This window comes from Nanorana parkeri, unplaced genomic scaffold, assembly GCF_000935625.1.
Source record: "Nanorana parkeri isolate BGI_ZX_2015 unplaced genomic scaffold, ASM93562v1 scaffold38, whole genome shotgun sequence".
In the NCBI taxonomy this organism is placed as follows: Eukaryota; Metazoa; Chordata; class Amphibia; order Anura; family Dicroglossidae; genus Nanorana; species Nanorana parkeri.
Genome location: NW_017306306.1, coordinates 2,377,921 through 2,396,635, shown reverse-complemented (window position 1 = coordinate 2,396,635; position 18,715 = coordinate 2,377,921). Strand labels below are relative to the sequence as shown.

Below are 18,715 nucleotides of genomic sequence, written 5' to 3'. Positions count from 1 at the left end.
AGAAGAGCCTGGTCCTCGGCAATGTGCCTGTGACCTTTGCTTCTATGCCAGTACATTATATTGCAGGATATGACCAGGCAGTGTTTAGGTGCACATGCTGTGTGACATAGAAAAAGACAGCCAGTTCACTTGTATATTGGAATCCTTTTCACACAGAGATGTGGTCGAGGGCCCTTCTTTGAGGTCACTTAGGACGAGGGCTATATGGTCTGAGAACTGAGGCAGAGCGTTACAGAACATGCAGTTTATTGGACTCCATATAATTGCTGGGTCCATTTTTACAGCTTTGCCTGGGCAGTAAGGGCGGATGATTGAACGGAGCTCATCGCCAACAGTTGGTGGGGCTTCATGTTCAGTTTCTATGTACACCCTGGGTCTCCGATCAAAGGGGCTGGTACAGGGAAGTCTTAAAGACTAACGCAACACAATGTTCTGCATTTCAGCTCTGGTAGAAACTAAAGGAGGCTTAAAAAAAAGTGTATGTAACCCTAACCATTCTGATCCCATTTACTATCTTTTGGTCTGTCAAATATATACAGTATTACTGAAAGTTTTATTATCCGTTCAATAGCTGAAAAAGAAATGCCTGTTGACTATGTCAGAAATAAGGAGCTAACAGTGTTTACTAAAGGGAGTCCAGTTAAGCCTTGTTTTCTACACATAACAGTCTCTTGTGTTGTGAATAATGGCATCAGGGGTGGGATTGAGTAGTTCAGAAAATAAAAAACTAGGCAGGTCAGACATCACTCAGTCCACTAACATCCTGCATGTTGTCAGCACATCAATAGGTATGTTGTGGGGTCTTTTAAAGAGAATAAAACAAGGGAAATTGTGTATGTGCTGCATTTCTTGTTTGTTTTTGTTTTTTTCCTCTAAAGAATGCATTCAAGTATCTTAACTGTTAAGAATACTGATCCTCAAATCATCTCTGAATTGGTGCTGACACTGTCCTTCCTTCTGGAGGGTGATTACTTTTGTTCCCCATGGCCCTGTGTGTGTTGTAAAGTAGCCACCTCTCCAAGCTCTCTCCTGTGATGGACTACAATCTCATGTTTAGTTTACGGATTTGTATTGAGATTGTAGTCCATCACAGGAGTGAGCTTGGAGAGGTGACTACTTTACAACACACACAGGGACCATGGGGAACAAAAGTAGCCACCCTCCAGATGGAAGGACCGTGTCGGCACCAATTCAGAGATGATTTGAGGATCTACAGCCGAGTAATACACAAATAAGATACATTATTGTTAATTAAGGTACTTGAATGTATTTTTCAGATGTAATTCCTGAGTTTAGTGTCACTTTAAATATCACCTCTATTAGGAACAAGCTTGGAATGAGCCATTTCAATAGATTTTCTGAACTTTAGACTGGGGTAAAAGTCAGTAGCATGTAATCCCTTGGACAGAATTCAGTGTTTCCTTCTCTCTGAACATCAATTTAATCAGGGTAGCTCTTTACGTTGAAAGAAAAAACAAATTACCAGAAGACCTGAGGTGCTTACATGTTTGCACACGACTGTACGTGCTTCAATTCAATAACTTACTGAATGTTTCTTTTTTATTTTCTTTCCCACCTATCTATTCTCAGCCAGCAACCAGCATCAGGCGTAGCCTATTCCCATCCAACCACTGTGGGTAGCTATACTGTGCATCAGGCTCCAGTGGCAGCTCACACTGTGACAGCAGCCTACGCTCCAGCAGCGGCCACTGTTGCCGTAGCTCGTCCCGCTCCTGTCGCTGTGGCAGCTGCTGCAAATGCGGCAGCTTATGGCGGCTACCCGACAGCTCATACAGCGACCGATTACGGCTACACTCAACGGCAGCAGGAAGCTCCTCCGCCGCCACCTCCGGTCACAACCCAGAATTACCAGGTACCTTCTGTCAGATTGTATTTAACATTTGTTTGTGTATTAAACAGAAAAATATCTTGCAACAGTTTTTGTGGACATGTTTTTTTTAAAGTTATTTTGGGGGGGGGGGGGAAAATTGTATTCTGGCACGTTCCAGCTCTTATTCTTGATTTCCCATGGAAGAAATAAAAGCTTAAGTCGGACTGTCCTGGCTGGAAGAGTAAAGTTGCTTAATATTTTGAGGTTGTTTGAGTTATTAGTAGGGATGCACCGATACCAAGTACTCGTACTCGCCCAAATGCTTTGATGCCTTCCCCGATACTGGAACTTCTGGTCAGAGGAAGACTTCCTCTGACCGGCAGTGCCGTAGGGGGGAACATGGAGCCAGCTTCCCGTGCGACCAGACAGCTGGGCGACGAGTTATGACCGGCTTTCTGATTGGCCGGCAAGCCAGCTCGATGCTGGGAAGCCAGTTTCCCGGCCAATCACAATCAAGCCAGCCAAACAACATGGAGCCGGCTTCCCAGGCAATCAGGAAGCCGGTTGGCAAGTCATTAGCTGCCACCCGGCTTCCTGACTGCCCACGATGCCGGCTCCATGCGGTATCCGTACTCTGTATCGGCGAGTACCAAAAGCAAAATATCGGTACTAAATACCGAAAAAACTGGTATCGGTGCATCCCTAGATTAGTTGACATTTTGAAATCCCAGTATGTCAAACTTGTGTTTTTTGTAGCCCTTGCGCTCCATAATTCACAATGGCGTGCCCACTGATGAAAATGGGCCCTAAGATTGTAAATCTAGCAATCCTATTTAATGCAGTCAGATTGTGTGGTTACATTTTACAGATCTTGGATCTGATTCATACTGATAAGTTTGTATTTGATAAATGACCATGGTTTGTGTTTCTACCAGTGTTGTAGCTGTAAGAGTTGGTAATCTTGTTCATACTTTTACCAGGATTCATACTCCTACGTCAGGTCCACAGCTCCTGCTGTAACATATGACAACAAGACTTACTACCAGCAGCCAACCGCAACTGCAGCTGCTGTAGCAGCTGCACAACCTCAGCAATCTGTGGCTGAATCCTACTATCAGACAGGTAAGCGACTGATAATCTATCGGTATTTCTGGTTCTTTAAAAAAATGGCGAAACAGACTGTTTAATTTTTATGCTGCTATTAATGAAAAGGAGTAAGCTAATCCTGTCATTTTTCTGAAGCAATACATTTATTCTGAGTTATGAAGTGACACTAAACTCAGGAGTTAAATCTTAAAAATGAATTCAAGTACCTTATCTATTAACAAAATGTATCATATTTGTGTATCACTCGGCTGTAGATCCTCTGATTTGGTGCTGACACTGTCCTTCCTCCTGGAGGGGGGCTACTTTGTCCCCCATGGTCCCTGTGTGTGTGTGTGTTGTAAAGTAGTCACCGCTCCATGCTCGCTCCCGTGATAGTCTACAATCTCATGTTTAGTTTTCTAATTTATATTGAGACTGTAGTCCATCACAGGAGCGAGCTTGGAGCGGCGGCTAGTTTACATTTGTGCTCCATGGTACCTGTGTTTGTTGTAGTTACCGTCCGGAATCAAGGACAGTGTCGGCACCAATTTTAGAGATGATTTGAGGATCTACAGCCGAGTGATACAGAAATAAGATACCGTATTTGCTGGCGTAAAAGACGGGTTTTTAGACCCAAAAACATCGGCCGAAAATCGGGGGTCGTCTTATACGCCGGGTATACTGTATGTAGCTTCGGCTACATACAGTATACCGCGCTGAGTCAATCACGGCAGGCTTTCTATTAATACAAAGCCTGTATTAATTAATACAAAGCCTGCCGTGATTGGCTCAGCATGGTATATGGTATGTGGTATGACATCATCGGGCAGTGGTAAAACAGGCAGGTGACCATGGTTTCATGGTTCTCCCAGTTTTGGTGGGTTACATAAAGGTATACATAGGCACTGCTTGTTGCCTCCATTGTACTTCAGCAGTCTGTTTAGTACCTTGACAGTCCTTAAAGTTTATTTGAATCAAAAGTACTCTATGAAGGTATAGCTATAGCTTCAACCGCTGATCATAGATGGTTTGTAGATTTGTTTTATCACCTGTAATATGTTAATTTGTACATTTTATTAGGAATCACAGAGGAGTGCAATGATCACATAGTTTTTGTTTTTTTAAACTCCTCCAGGAAATTTGTTAACCCTTGCAGTGGAGCTACCCCTGCAATACAAGAGTTAAGTGCTTGTGTCTAGGTTTTAAAATAAAAAAAGTTATACTCACCCGAAGATCCAAGCCATCAGAGCTGGCCAGCTGTCTGGGGGGGGGGGGGGGAGAGAGGCTACAGGGACCAGTATAAGAGCAAGCTGGCTCAGAGAATCAGGCAAGTGTCTTGATTTTTATTTTTCTAGCACCTACAGAAAAACGAGCAGTTAACCCTTACAATGGGGAGCACTACTGCTAGGGGTTAATAAAAGTTTTGCCTGGAGTTCTGCTTTAAGCTAGCACATTTTTGGGGGGTAGGAGTCCCTTTTGCTGCATACTTGGATATACAATTTTTCAATGAGAAATCCAGGTCTTGGCAAGTTTTCAGCTGTTGGTCCCAATTGGCTTTTAAAAGTTCACATTTGCAGATGACAAATGAATCTATTAGTGATCAGCTATTTATTTTTATGGAGGATGTGCAATGCTTAGTCAACAGCTTACATTCAGCATAGAACACTGTGTATAATGCGCCATTCACTGCGGTGAATGAGAAAATCACATGACTGGCCTCTCCTCTAATCACAAAGGTTTCTCAGCAGCGTTAGGCTGGGCACACACCTTACAACCATCGCAAGACTTTTGTCTTGCGATGGTTGTAAGGTACTTAAAAAAAACGTACGATCTGCCTATCTTGCATAGGCAGATCGTACTTGCGAGGGGCGGGCTTCCGATGACCGCAATGCCGAACGGGCAGTGTGCGCTTGCGCACACCGGCCCGTACGGCTGTTATGGTACGGACATGCCACAAACCCGCCGAACATCGTACGATAAATCGGTAGGAGCCTGCAGATTATGCACCACGGCCTGCATTTTATGAATGGGACATAAAATACTGGCTCAGTCTGGGGTAATACTACGGTATCTCTCCATCAGTATCCAATCACTGCTATTAATAATCCTGTTAATGTTTAAATTGTATGAACAGTCAAGACTGCTTTCTGCAGGCTTCATTTGTTATGCCTTGTACAAAAGGGGCTGCTTATAAGTAGATGAATTAAGTTATAGAGTTATAAAACATTACCCAAAACTGTGCAACTAAATCACCTTGTTTTCTGCAATACATCTTTTCTTCCTCCTGTGTACCAGCTCCTTTCGCATTGTCTCTTCCAGTTGCTCCCAAGGTTGGCTACAGCCAGGGTGCTGCTCAGTACACTCAAGCTCAACAGACTCGGCAAGTGACGGCCATCAAGCCTGCCAACCCCAATCCAGCAACAACCACCTTCTCCATATACCCAGTGTCCTCCACTGTGCAACCTGTTGGTGCCGGTGCCACTGTGGTTCCTTCGTACACACAGGGCGCGACCTACAGCACAACTGCTGTTACTTACTCTGGTAATCTACTACTTTGCTTTTTTTTCTGCTATTGTTTAAAATAATAGAATTGGGAGCTTTTACCATCTTGTTTTTGAAGATGCATGTTCTCGGACATTCTTTATCAAGTGTGTTAATCAGAGTGTTAATCAATTGCCAGGTAGTAAAGCCAGGTTCAGGATGTGAACCGAGGAGCATGCACCTTTTTAAAACCATGTTTACTATGACCGCTCCTGTGTTAAAGGACAGGCTCCCTTTTCAAGCTCAGGGGCATGGGCACAGGCCTACATGTGCAGGAGCGAAAGTTCTGACCTTAGGAGCTTATTCCCATTCATGTGTAAACCAGTTTACAGCATTTTTACTAGAAAATTCACCTATCGGTTCCTTTTTGTTATCTGGAATTTTCGTTTATCACTAAGGAATAAAACCAAAAGGGACTGATCATGTGGGGTGGACTTACCCCAATTAGGAACACAAAAGTAATTTTTGCCGATCAAGTAAAATACAGCGTGCCCAAACTAGCGCTCTGCAGAACGTACCATACAATGGGCTCATGAACATTGGCGCAAATATAGGCATGTTGGTGTACAGTGTAAAATACATCTGTCTGTGTCGCCTGGGAGCCCTAGCTGCTGCGTTTTCCTGTCAATAGGAATGTATGGACAGAAAAACGCAGCAGCTAGGGCTCCCAGGCGACACTTCTGTATTTTGCACTGTATGCTAACAAGTCTGTATTTGCGTCAATGTTCATGAGCCCTTAATGTGGTCATTGTATGGTACAACGTTCTGCAGAGCGCTAGTTTGGGCACACTGTATTTTACTTAATCTTGATCAGCAATGGTTACTGTTGTGTTCCTAATTGGGATAATTCTACCCCACATGATCAGTCCCTTTTGGTTTTATTCTAATGGTAGTGTTAAAGGAAAATTCTAGATAACAAAAGGAACCGATTGGTGATTTTTATTTTTTATCTAGTTAAAGTGACACTAACTGCATATTAAAGGTTTAACTCCTGAGTTTAGTGTCACTTTAATGCTGTAACTGTGCTGAAGTAAGAACGTCCATTCTGTTTACCCAATTTAAATTTTGAAATGCACTGCAGACTTTTATTTTTTACGCAATATAGCTTGTTAGATTTCAGCCTTCCGCGGCATGTTGATTTACCATGACTAAACATTTCTACGGATGATTTTGTTGTCATTGTAAAGATAAGGGTAACATTCTTAAACTCCCGCTAGCATTGTACAATGTCATTTTACACCTCCCCAATCCATAGGCAAAAAAGGCTGCAGTCCTACTCTGAGGCCATTTTGAAGCTCTCCTCACGTTTCACGAGACTCCAATTGAATGGACTGTATTACATTTGTACATGGCCCCCTTTCACGACCCTGCTAAAAACAGAGATTTACTTCTTGTAACCATGCCTATATCCTGCTTTTAGGATGGTCTTGTTTATTCATGTGTCAGCATATTACTGCAATCCATGCTTACCACTATCATTTGTCTTCATCAGGTGCGGCATACTCGGGTTATGAAGCAGCGGTGTACTCTGCCGCCTCTTCCTATTATCAACAGCAGCAGCAGCAACAGCAAAAACAGGCGGCAGCTGCTGCGGCGGTAGCTGCCACTGCCGCCTGGTCTGGCTCCAACTTTACGAAGAAAACTACTTTTCAGAATAAACAACTAAAGCCTAAGCAGCCTCCCAAACCACCTCAGATCCATTACTGTGATGTCTGCAAGATTAGCTGTGCTGGACCTCAGGTACGCTGCTGGTCTCAGACTGATTATACATGGCATTAATACGTAGCGTTGTCTCATTTCAACTCTGTATGCCCGGTCAGTGGCCGTAATGTAAAGAAAAACATAGTGGAAGCGTCTCCTGCCTGTGATTGCTGATGTTTGTAAGGCATTAGGAATGTTTACATGGCCAGGCTGTGCAGAAAGTGTTTAACTTCTAGCTGTCATGAATGAAATGTCCTTTTGTGGGTAGTGTCATTTAGTGCCGTCATGTCCTTCTGCCATTTTAAATGACACCAAGTTTCGCTATTCGGTTACAATATTAGCTTTGGTTAGAATAAGAGGTGCACTGAAATTAGACATTTAAAAACCGAAATAAAAAAAATTGTCAGGGCAAAACCGAAAATGTTATTTTTTTCACATTTTTAAAATATTTTTATTTTTTATAAAATGTTTAAAAAAACATTTTTTAATTCATTTTTTTTTAAATATTTTTATTTTTTCACTTTACTTTTAGGGACTTCAGGGAAATATCAGGGGTCTAAACAGGCCCCTGATATTTCCCTTTTAAAATAGAAAGAGATTGAGGACTATCTCTAAGGACTGTGTTCTCAATCTCTTTTTCTGCATCCCCTGTTATCAATAAACATGAATCCTCTATACTGAGAGTTCCTGTTCATTCATAACATAAGAACATTGTATGTTTACTATAACCACCATCATGAATAAACAGGAGGGGATGTAGATCACCCCCATTCATTCATAATTGAGAATATAGTCCACATACCATGTCCTCATCTTATGTACAAACACTCAGCGATCGCTGAGTGTTTGCTCTCGCTCTCCTCTCTGACACGCTGTCACAGGATCGAGCAGTCTAGGGAGGAGAGCTCAGCCTCCTGCGACAGCACGGGCGGTCTCCACTCCCCACACCGCTCTGCCGGACTGTGATAGGAGGCTGAGCAGGGTGGGAGGAGAGACACGGGCCGCTCACAGCGCTCGTCCGGCTGTCGCTTTCTCTCCTCCCTGCTGGGACACAGCAGCGCTCAGCAGGGAGGAAAGAAAGCAGGGATGCGCCAATGTATCTGCAGGAAAATGCCACTTTCGGCATACAGCCAAAAGTGCAATTTTCGGCCGATATATCGGTGCATCCCTAGTTACAGTGAAGTCTCTCAGATATTTCTCTATTTTCCAAAAACACTGCGATTTATCTGAAGTGTATGCTTTGCTTCTGGGCGCCAAGACATTGCGGGCTCCCTTAGTACTCTTATCTCTTGCTAAAATGCTCTTGAATGCTGTGCGTGTTATCTCTTGACCCAATTTCCACCACAACAGATTGCAATAATAGAAATAGGTCCTCTGTTTCGGTGCCTTAGTCCAGAAGATTTTCAGTTTGTATTGGAGATCGTTAACTTTTGTCTTTTGTGTGTCACAACAGACTTACAAGGAGCATTTAGAAGGCCAAAAGCACAAGAAAAAAGAAGCAGCCTTAAAAGCCTCTCAAAACACAACCAGCAGCAGCACAGCAATCCGCGGGACCCAGAACCAGCTCCGCTGCGAGCTCTGCGACGTGTCTTGCACAGGGGCAGATGCCTACGCTGCCCACATCAGGGGTGCTAAACACCAAAAGGTATGTTGACGTGTGTGTGTGTAAACCCGATGAACCGTGTAGTCTAGCAGAAGTTCATCAACATGCTAATGGAATGCTTAAATGAAACCTTTCTGTATTCATTACATATTTGATCCAGTTACGTCATCAGTGAGTGTGTTTTCGCTATACAATGCAGGCAGATCATAGCTGGTGGGAGGAGCCAGCAGGGTGCTGTACATGGCTTCCTAAGGACATCACAGTACCCTGCTTCAGTATTCCTCTCAAGAGCCCTCAGACCTGATGCAAGCAGTGGTCTGGCTCCTCAGGAGTTAAGCAAATATTAAAATGCCTTGATGGGTGGCTGCCAGTCTGCAGGAGTGGGCATTTCTGGGCAGACAGTATTTGTATGCAGAGTGCCCTAGGTAAGGCCCACATGTAATGCTGAGCCTATGAGATTAAAAGTTGAAATGCTGAATTCCACTTAATATAAGGGTGGGATGAGGGCAAGCTAGGCAAGGGAAAAGGGGTGGGGGTAGATGATGATGGATGTCCACCAGCTGCAGGTTCTAATGCACACTGTGCGAAGCACCTCCACATCTTGTGATGTGAGCAGGATTCATAGAAGACAATTGTTCATGTGCCCTTGCAGAGACCTGTATTGCTCCGGTGTAGAGAAATGCAGGTCTGCGGACATAGCGTTAATGACGGTTTAGTGGTTTGGAAAATCGAGATGTTGCACATTGTGACATTTAGAACTTTGTTTTTCTTTTGCAACATTTTTTTTTTTCTGTTTCATTGTTTTGAAATGTTAATTTGTAATCATCCAATAATTCTGAAGTGCCTTTCAGTGACAGTACAAGCAGTGTCTTCTATGCAGCCAGGAAACACTGGGTTTGCGTTTAATATATAATTGCATGTTCTCATTTGCAAACTAGATCACTGGCTCTGCATGCTGTTGCAGAAGCAAGGGGAACACGTTTGCTATATGAACCGATGTAGGAAAATGAGTTGCACTGGATTCCAGTTTCATTGCCTATAATTTTTCTACACAACAGTCTGTCATTTGCATTCCCAAGTAGTTCAAAACTAAAGTGAACCTGTGCACAGATCATGCACATTAATGTATTTACATAAACCTAAAAGCCCTTTTTAAAGGTGAATTTCTCCACAGTGCCTATAGCTACACAGGTAAATGAACACTGAAATCTGAGCTCTTTTCTTAATTTCTATTGTCACTAAAGTCTGACAGGTTGCCATCTGTGTATTGTAAGCACTAAGCTGTTATACACTGAAACCAACTAGCGTCTTTGAGGATCTTGAACAATGAACACGTTCACAATAAAAGCGCATACAATAGATCGGTCAGGGAGGTCTTGTACCACTTGTTAATATGTAAATAGTTTGATGTCCATAGTCTGGGCACAAGTGCACTTTAAAGGAGAACTATGAGGCGAGTGAAAATCACTCGGCCTCATAGTTCTAGCCGACCTGTGACAATGAAACTGTCACAGGTTGGCTCAATAGATCGGGAAGTGAGTGAACGCTCACTTCTCGATCCTGTCCCTGCAGAGAGCCGTGACTGTCACTCATGGCTCCCTGCAGGGATCTCCATCCGTCCGTCCGAACCTCTAGCGCTGATTGGCGGAACGGACGGGGGAGGGGTGGGTACAGCTGGCACTGCCTCTAGATAGGCAGAGCCAGCTGTCACGCAGCTGGGTAGATCCAGACAGTAATGACTGGGTCCGCCCAGGGTGCGGTGTCTCAGTATTCCGCAAGCTGTAGCTCACGGTATACTGAGCTTTGGGTGACGGGAGGACGCTAGTTTGTGTCCTCCTGTTACCCTTAGGAGAACTATGGGGAAAAGCCTTGACCCCCATAGTGCTCCTTTTTAAGTGGAGCTGTGGCCTCCCATTGGGGAAAAAAATGTGCTGCAACACTTTAAAGTGCAACTAAAGCCAAAACTTTTTTTTTTTTGGTTAGAGTGGAGAGGTTTTAGTTGTCTATGTGCTCATTGGGAAAATTAGTTCTCTTAAGTTTTTTTTCCTGGTGACTTCTCACTGAAAGGGAAAGAAAATCCCAAATTGTGGGTTGTTCCTAGAACAGGAATAGATGGGAAATGTTCCAATGGAGACCATTTCTGTTGACCCTGCTGACCACCAGGGATTTCCTTTCGCTTCCTTTTTGGCTATCGGGCCTTTTAGATGTATTTTAAGAATCTGGATGGATTGTTTTTAAACCTTGGTGTGAAAAATCAGCTTAAAGTAGCCTTGTGGTCAGGCTATGGGCATTTCAGTATTTACAACAAACAATTGGTTTTAAAAGAAAACTGACCTCCTATAGCTGCAGATACTGTGGAGCAATTGACATGCTTATTTCATATGATCACGAAATGCTGCACTTTTCCATGTGAATGATGTGCAGTAGTTTATCATTGACAGTGACATGCTGAATTATGGCCAAGCCTTTCACACCTAAGTGATCCATGGAGAGGCCATGGTGGCTGGACAACATGTAGGTGCACTAGTCTTCATCATTGGAACAACAATCACAGCATCTACCCTCATCCTGCATGAGTACTACAGTGCAGGTTCAGTTTAATTCTGTGAACTGTGTTTATGGAACTGCTAATTCCTTACTCTTGTATGCCTCTTGTAGATGGGTGCTGAAGTGACTGCAGATGATGCCACCGTATCCAAGTGGAAATGTCACCAGCACACCAAGGTCCAAATACGTATTTGACGCGTGTACGTCTTGTCGCAAACGGGCAACGTTTTGGGGCTTTTTAGGGTCCCTTCATCAGACATGCTATGCCCTTGGTGTGCTGTTTCCACATGGAGCCGTTAATGTCACTCTGTCACTGATGAGCGAGCTGGGATTCAAGTTTTGTTTTACAGTCTGTCATCAAAGGGTGATATTGAACAATTCGTGTGTTTCCCCCTCTGGTTACCAGAGTCAGTATGAAAAACTGTGACCTATATGGCCAACATAAGTCACCCTTTTGTAGGTGACCGGTACACTTCCATTGGACCACAGGAAAAAAAAAATTATTACTTTTGGGCTCAATGTAATGTGCGTAATTTCCTCCCTCAGGTTGTGAAGTTGCACACCAAGCTTGGCAAACCCATTCCGTCAACGGAACCAAATGTCGTGAACCAGTCTGTCACTTCCGCAGCTGTCTCCAAGCCAGCTGTCTCGTCGAACAGTACGTCCAGCTCTAACGGCAGCTCCTCTGTCACACCTGCTTCAAAGCTGCCCACGTCTACGTCCGGCTCATCTGTCGGCACTATGAGCGCAAGCAAAATGTCTACCATCTCATCTAACAACATCGTGAAGAAAATAACCACACCAAAAATAACTTTTGTAGGCAAGTACATTTTTAACTCTTTACTGTTGTGAATGTGGAGCATTATACTCAATATAAAGCTCAAAGTATTAAAACGGACTTCATAATGTATAGGCAGAGAATGTGATGAAAATTTGAGATGCATTTTTGGTCAGTGTTGATCTTTAAAGGCAAAGTCCGCCTTTTGTAAAAAATGCAGCATTATTGATATTGTAATCGATGTGCATCTACTACTTTTTTTTTGCACTGAATTCTGTAGAGCATTGTACCCATGATCAGCATGTCGTGGGTGCAATGCACAGGCTCTGTCAATGTTTACAGGAAGTGCCCCTGAACTAGAGTGGTGAGGGAGGAAGATGCCAGCTCACTCTGTACAAATCCCATCTGCCACCATGGCAGATGGGACTTGTAGTGAATGTTTGTGCGGAAGCTAAGATTATGCCCATCTGCACTAAATTCATAAGATTACTGCACAGAGCACTCTGTAATTCAGGTATTGGGGGGTGGGGTATATTTTTTAGGATGGTGTTTAATACCGCTATTCATGTTACACCTGGTATAGATTTGTAAAGCTGGCCATACACCTATAGATTATCTGCAGATTTTTTTTTATGGTCACATGGAAAAAGTGCAACAGATTCTTGCTAGTCGGCCCCGCTGGCTCTCAAAATACCTGAACAATCTGATTGGGTGCAGGCATTGTTAAGGTATCCTCAGAGCCAGCGGGCCGACTAGGAAGATACTGAAGCTTGGCCCAGTGGGAGATTCCTCCATCCACACAGTTTAGCATAGATGGAGGAATCTGTTGCACTTTTTCCATCGGACCATAGAAAATCTGCAGATAATCTATAGGTGTATGGCTAGCTTAAAGCTGGCCTTTCACAATTTCTCCGTAGCTGTTATGGTGGCAGCAATATCAAGCCCATGCCTTCTAAATCAGATGAGTTTGTTTTTTTAAATTTCTGCTGAAAGCTTTTTAGTTGAAGTGATACGGGCATCTGTAAAGTCAGCCGATCACTTTTACATGTATGTGAAGTCCATTCTCTCATTTAACTCTAAACTGATGAGCTGTAAAGGCTTTTAAAGCGTCGCCTATGGACAATTTTGGGTACCGTATTTTAACACCTCGTCTTTACTTGCTCCTACATAGGTGGTAACAAATTGCAGTCCACGGGACTTAAGATTGACGACAGCAAAATGAGTGACAGTGTGAAGATAACTCCTAGTTCCAGTGTGCAGTCACCAGAAACAAAGATGGATGCCATGTCCGAAGCTGCTCAGACCCTCGCTGCTCTTCAGAGTGATGTCCAGCCTGTGGGTCATGATTATGTTGAAGAGGTATGTTGAAAAAATAGAGCCAAATACAAATGGAATATAAACAGCTGCCCTATGGCTCCGAAGAAAAGGTTGGTTCATTTCTAAAAGGTTATTAAACCCTTGCATGTGTTTGCATATATCTACTGCTAGCAAGCAGTAGATATATGCAAAACGATAAAAAAAACTTTTGCAAAGGGTTAATACTTAACTGTGTCTCCGCCGCACGTTCCCGTCCGAACATCTGAAAATTTCTCGGGCGGGCGCATGTGCAGTTCAGATGTTCGGCCGGGGGATGAGTAACACAAGGTAAGGTATATGGCGCAGCGTGCACCCGCACAGACACGAGCGAAGAGGAGGACAGAGGAGTCAGCGCTGGATTGGAGACCTGCACCCAGCGCTGGAGGGACAGCTATAAACTACAGGAAAGAAGATGATCGGATTAAGAGACTTCATTTATGGTAAGTCCTTACATTAGCACTGCGGGATGAGGGGGGGACTTTTGCTCTTTAAGTCACTTTAAGCAATGTTCAAGCTTTCAAAACACCATATTGCACTAATTTCTCACTCTGCTTGCTTCCCACGTACCAGCTATGATAAATGGCAGCTGTGTCTCAATCCCGCATACACTGCTTGGCAATTTAAAATGAGTCAGGGGTGAGGGAGTAGGGGCCAAAGAAGTGTTGCGCAGCACCGTACGCGCTGCATGGACGGTAGAGGCGATCAACGGGTGACCTTCTGCTTGCCTGGCGTGCTACTCACTGCAGTGAGGCGGCCGGTCGCCATCTTGGCCGGATTGTCGTGCGGGCCCGTCCGCTGATTGCTGCCGAAATACTTCCGAATACCGCTGGAAGAGGACGGAGGTGAGGGGCTCCGGGGTCGGCGAGGCTGTGACATGCAGGGAGGGGGTGAGTAGGGTCAGTATCGTCCGCTGGCAACGTGTGGGAGAGGAGACTGTGCAGAGCTCCGGGAAAGCACGTCCTCACTCAGCCATGCTCAGGCCACGCCCCCCTCTGCTTGGCAATTTAGCATAGTGTGTTCAGTAAGAGAACCCTTATCTATAAAGAACTCCTTGTGTTTAATTTTTAACTCCTTATTTTACATTCCTTTTCAATTTGGTTAGAACACAATCCTCTTGAATTGCTAAACACCTGCTAACAATGGACATTTAACTTCCAGTACCTGCTGGGTTAAAAGATCATAATTATGAAAAAATATTGCATTATTTATCGCATGTCATTTTTTAAAATGTATTTTCATTTAAAAAAAAAAATGTCTTTTTGGTTTCGGGGCAAACTTTAACAATGCTGGGTGATTTCAATGGTTGCCTTTTTTTTTTATTAGCATGGTTCACATCTTCCAAAAAACAAAACCATAACTGTTTAGAGACCCTGTCACCATTCCCATTCAGGGAAAAGGTAATGAGAGGGTCGGTTTAAAGCCCACCCTCTGCGCACGTCCTTTTCTTCTCCGCAGTGATCCTTTGCTGTCGGGGGCAGGATAATTGGCCAGCTTGATCTGCTTATATATACTCAGAAAAAATGGAAATAAGTGGAACTCCTCCACTGCGTATGTGCAAAAATGAATCGCTTTTTTTCTTTAATAAATCAGTGGAAGAGAGAAGTACATAGGTGGGTTTACAGAATGGAGGGAGCTTGGGTAGGAGTAACCAGCGGTATGACCTTCAGCTAGTAGTATAAAGGTGTCCATACACCTTACGATTATCGGACAAAACTTTTCGTACAACGGCCCCATCCTGCCCCGATCTCAAGGTTAATCTAGCCTTAACGAAAAGCACCTGGACGAAATGTGGTAATTGATTTGCCGTATTTTCGTTAGCGCAAGCGCAGTGTAGGTCATACGACTTGACGGACGGAAACGCCACCAACCTTACGAAAATCGTACGATCTAGCAAAGTTTTCAAACATGCTTGACCGTCAAAAGTCGTACGATTGTACAGTACTATCGGTCGGGCACTCTATTCACACGTTACGATTGCCGTACAAAAAGTCGATCGCGTACGAAAATCGTACGATAATCGTAAGGTGTATGGGCACCTTAAGCAGCTGGCAGGAGTATGGTAATTGACACTCATTATGGTCTCTTATGAAAGCCAAATATAATCCAATTTTCAGCTTTACATCAAAGGCGGCACACAGATCTGCTATGTATCCTCTACACTAGAAAAAAAAAGAAATAAGAGCCAAGAGATCAAGATGGCCACCATGAGTATTCCGGCAAATTCACGCTAAGAATATAATGGTGACATAACATAGAGTAACATTATTGTGAAAACTGCAAATCGACACAATAAGTCAATCCAGATCTAGACAGCTGAAGTTTAGCTCTGCTGCTCCCACATCATGCTTCTGTTTGGTGGGCCCAGGCGTTGCACGTTAGAACAAATAGAGTAAAGCTGGCCATTCACCTATAGATTATCTGCAGATTTTCTATGGTCCGATGGAAAAAGTGCAACAGATTCCTCCATCTACGCTAAACTGTGTGGATGGAGGAATCTCCCACTGGGCCAAGCGTCAGTATCTTGCTAGTCGGCCCCGCTGGCTGTCAAAATACCTGAACAATGCCTGCATCCATTCAGATTGTTCAGGTATTTTGACAGCCAGCGGAGCCGACCAGCAAGACACTGAAGCTTGGCCCAGCGGGAGATTCCTCCATCCACACAGTTTAGCGTAGATGGAGGAATCTGTTGCACTTCCAGCTGACCATAGAAAATCTGCAGATAATGTGTATGGCTGCCTTTTAGAGGGCCAGGCCGAGCTCAGCATTACTGGTAAAGTGGGTTTGCCTGTATCTCTGGATTTATTAAGCCTTTGCTAGTAGTGACCACTGTCATATAAAGTGACTGAAATGCATAAATTGTTTCCAGTCATTGTTCACACTTACAGCTCACTAAGTATTTTGATGCTGTTGCACCAATCTCCGTCAGATCTGAGTATTTTTGCCTACATCTGTTCCCTACAGGTACGAAATGATGAAGGAAAAGTTATCCGATTCCACTGTAAGCTGTGCGAGTGCAGCTTCAATGATCCAAATGCAAAAGAAATGCACCTTAAAGGGAGGAGGCATCGGCTGCAGTACAAGGTGGGGACTAGACTGGTGACAGGAGAATTCTGTTTATCAGTAACTGTACAGATTGAAGTAAGGATATGCCCATACTAAATTGCTTTCCGCCTTTTCCTCTTCTACGAACAGAAAAAAGTAAACCCAGATTTGCAGGTGGAAGTGAAGCCGAGCATTCGAGCCAGAAAGATCCAAGAGGAGAAGATGCGTAAACAGATGCAGAAGGAAGAGTACTGGAGACGGCGAGAAGAGGAAGAGCGGTGGAGGATGGAGATGAGGTGTGTGTTGGAACCTGTTTGGAGTGATTTAAAGTAAAATGGCATACTGTAGTTATTGGTAAAAATATAAAATGCCGCATGTTGACTTCCTATTCTGTGCTATAGCCATGTTTTCTAGGTCTACAGAGCCAGGGCCTTCCTTTGGCTTGTTTGGCCAATTTATAAATGGCCTGATTATGCCTTATATAGAGGTATAGTACACAAGTTACAATCTTAAGCCTCTCAATAGGATACTGGTGAATAATTACCCAAACTAAAGTAACATTTACTTAACTGTTAGCTACAGATGGGTTGTAGAAAAAGCATTCTCTGCAATGCTTGTCCAATACCTTGTGGGGTTTCATGTCCTTGACCCATCTCTGCTGAAGGTTCATAGTCTGCATGAGAACCCCCACCTATCTGTTCAGTTAAGCTGCTTAAGCAATGCAAAAATGACACTCCACCCTCAGAGCAGTATACCTTCTAAACTTGGAAGGCACTGAAACTTGGATACCGTCACCCTGCCCATGCTGAGCAAACGAAATTGACACTGTCTAAGCAAATGGCTTCTTCCAACCCCTGTTATATTCTTTTAACCTGCTCTCCCTCGCAGCTCTTTCCTTCACAACCCCTTTCTGGTGCTTTCAGGTATGGGGTAATATGACATGCTACCCCGGCTCCCCCTCGGAGGCTGATATCAAAGCCAGATGCAGAGGAAGGAGCTGTGAGGGGCATTGGTAAGAGTATAAAGGGAAATAGGTTTACCTCTGCATGGACAAGGAGCTGAGTTGTCAGCTAGGCACTGCTGATTTTTTACGTTTGTGTTTTTTTTTTCTGTTTGGCGGTTCCTCTGAATTCCGTTTCTCTTTGTAGTTCAGTCTAAGCTCATAGTTTGATACAAAAATGAAGCCTGTAGTATTGCACATGGTTAGCCAGTGACCACCTAACATACTGTCAGTATGTTTATAGTTGCCACAGTCTCGCAAACTTCTTGCAATGTTTGTTGCTACAGAAAGTATCGGTGATAGGATTGTGGGAAAGACATCCATCCCCCCATTCCCGCCCCCCTTGTACGAGCTGAATTTGTAAGTGTACAGGCTGCTTCAGGCTCCTGCCCATCCAATGAATTCATTGCAGGATCTACTCTGATCATTGCAGGACATGTGCATGACCTTCATTCTTTACAGATGCATGTCGTGGACTGGTCACCTTCATCCTGACATCAGGACTTTTCTGACTACATGATTGTTCCAGGTCACTGACATACTTGGCTGTATAGCCTTGTTGCTGGTACCTTGAAATACATGCGAGTGATGGTGACTTCAATATTTCTATCCTCAGAGGTTCTCGGTCCTCTTTGTCGCAGGTGCAGGTTCCAGCATTATAAGCTTGCCATACACACTACAGTCCATACAATCTCTGTACCATTCTTTAGATTTAAGAAAACTTTGTAGTGCCTACTGAAACAATCTACCCAATTTACACCCAGCCAAGGTATAGGCAATCGTTTTTGATTCTGGAGATATAGGTTCATTTTGTACTGCTTTACAGGCGCTACGAGGAAGACATGTACTGGAGGAGAATGGAAGAGGAGCAACATCATTGGGATGACCGACGGAGAGGGCCGGATGGAGGATATCACCATGGTCCTCCAGGACCACCTGGATTATTGGGAGTGAGACCAGGGATGCCACCACAACCACAAGGACCATCTGTGAGTACAGCATCAAAGGTGCAGCTGTTGGATTTGAGAAAGTTGGGATGCAGTCTGTCATATGCTGCTCAGTCCTGTTAAAGATCGCCAGTCACATTTTTTTTTTGACCACCGTTTTTAAGATCAAGTGTAGCTTTTTCCCCATAGAAATCTGCCTCCGTTTTTAATTTTTAGAAAATAAAACCCAACTTTTTTTTGGGGGGGGGGGGACACAGGAGGACATTTACTGTGACCCAAAACT

At 43.9% G+C, this 18,715-nt stretch overlaps 1 protein-coding gene across 1 annotated transcript in view; it reads left to right on the top strand.

The window, feature by feature from the left end:
- The window catches only part of ZFR (zinc finger RNA binding protein), a 67,021-nt gene that overhangs the window by 26,303 nt on the left and 22,003 nt on the right, over window positions 1–18,715 (top strand). The window contains exons 4-13 of the mRNA XM_018570537.1: window positions 1,591–1,873; window positions 2,812–2,953; window positions 5,237–5,458; window positions 6,951–7,198; window positions 8,613–8,804; window positions 11,856–12,129; window positions 13,259–13,446; window positions 16,405–16,524; window positions 16,636–16,781; window positions 18,312–18,474. Coding sequence (XP_018426039.1) covers window positions 1,591–1,873; window positions 2,812–2,953; window positions 5,237–5,458; window positions 6,951–7,198; window positions 8,613–8,804; window positions 11,856–12,129; window positions 13,259–13,446; window positions 16,405–16,524; window positions 16,636–16,781; window positions 18,312–18,474 — 1,978 coding nt within the window. The remainder of the gene's footprint in view (window positions 1–1,590; window positions 1,874–2,811; window positions 2,954–5,236; window positions 5,459–6,950; window positions 7,199–8,612; window positions 8,805–11,855; window positions 12,130–13,258; window positions 13,447–16,404; window positions 16,525–16,635; window positions 16,782–18,311; window positions 18,475–18,715) is intronic.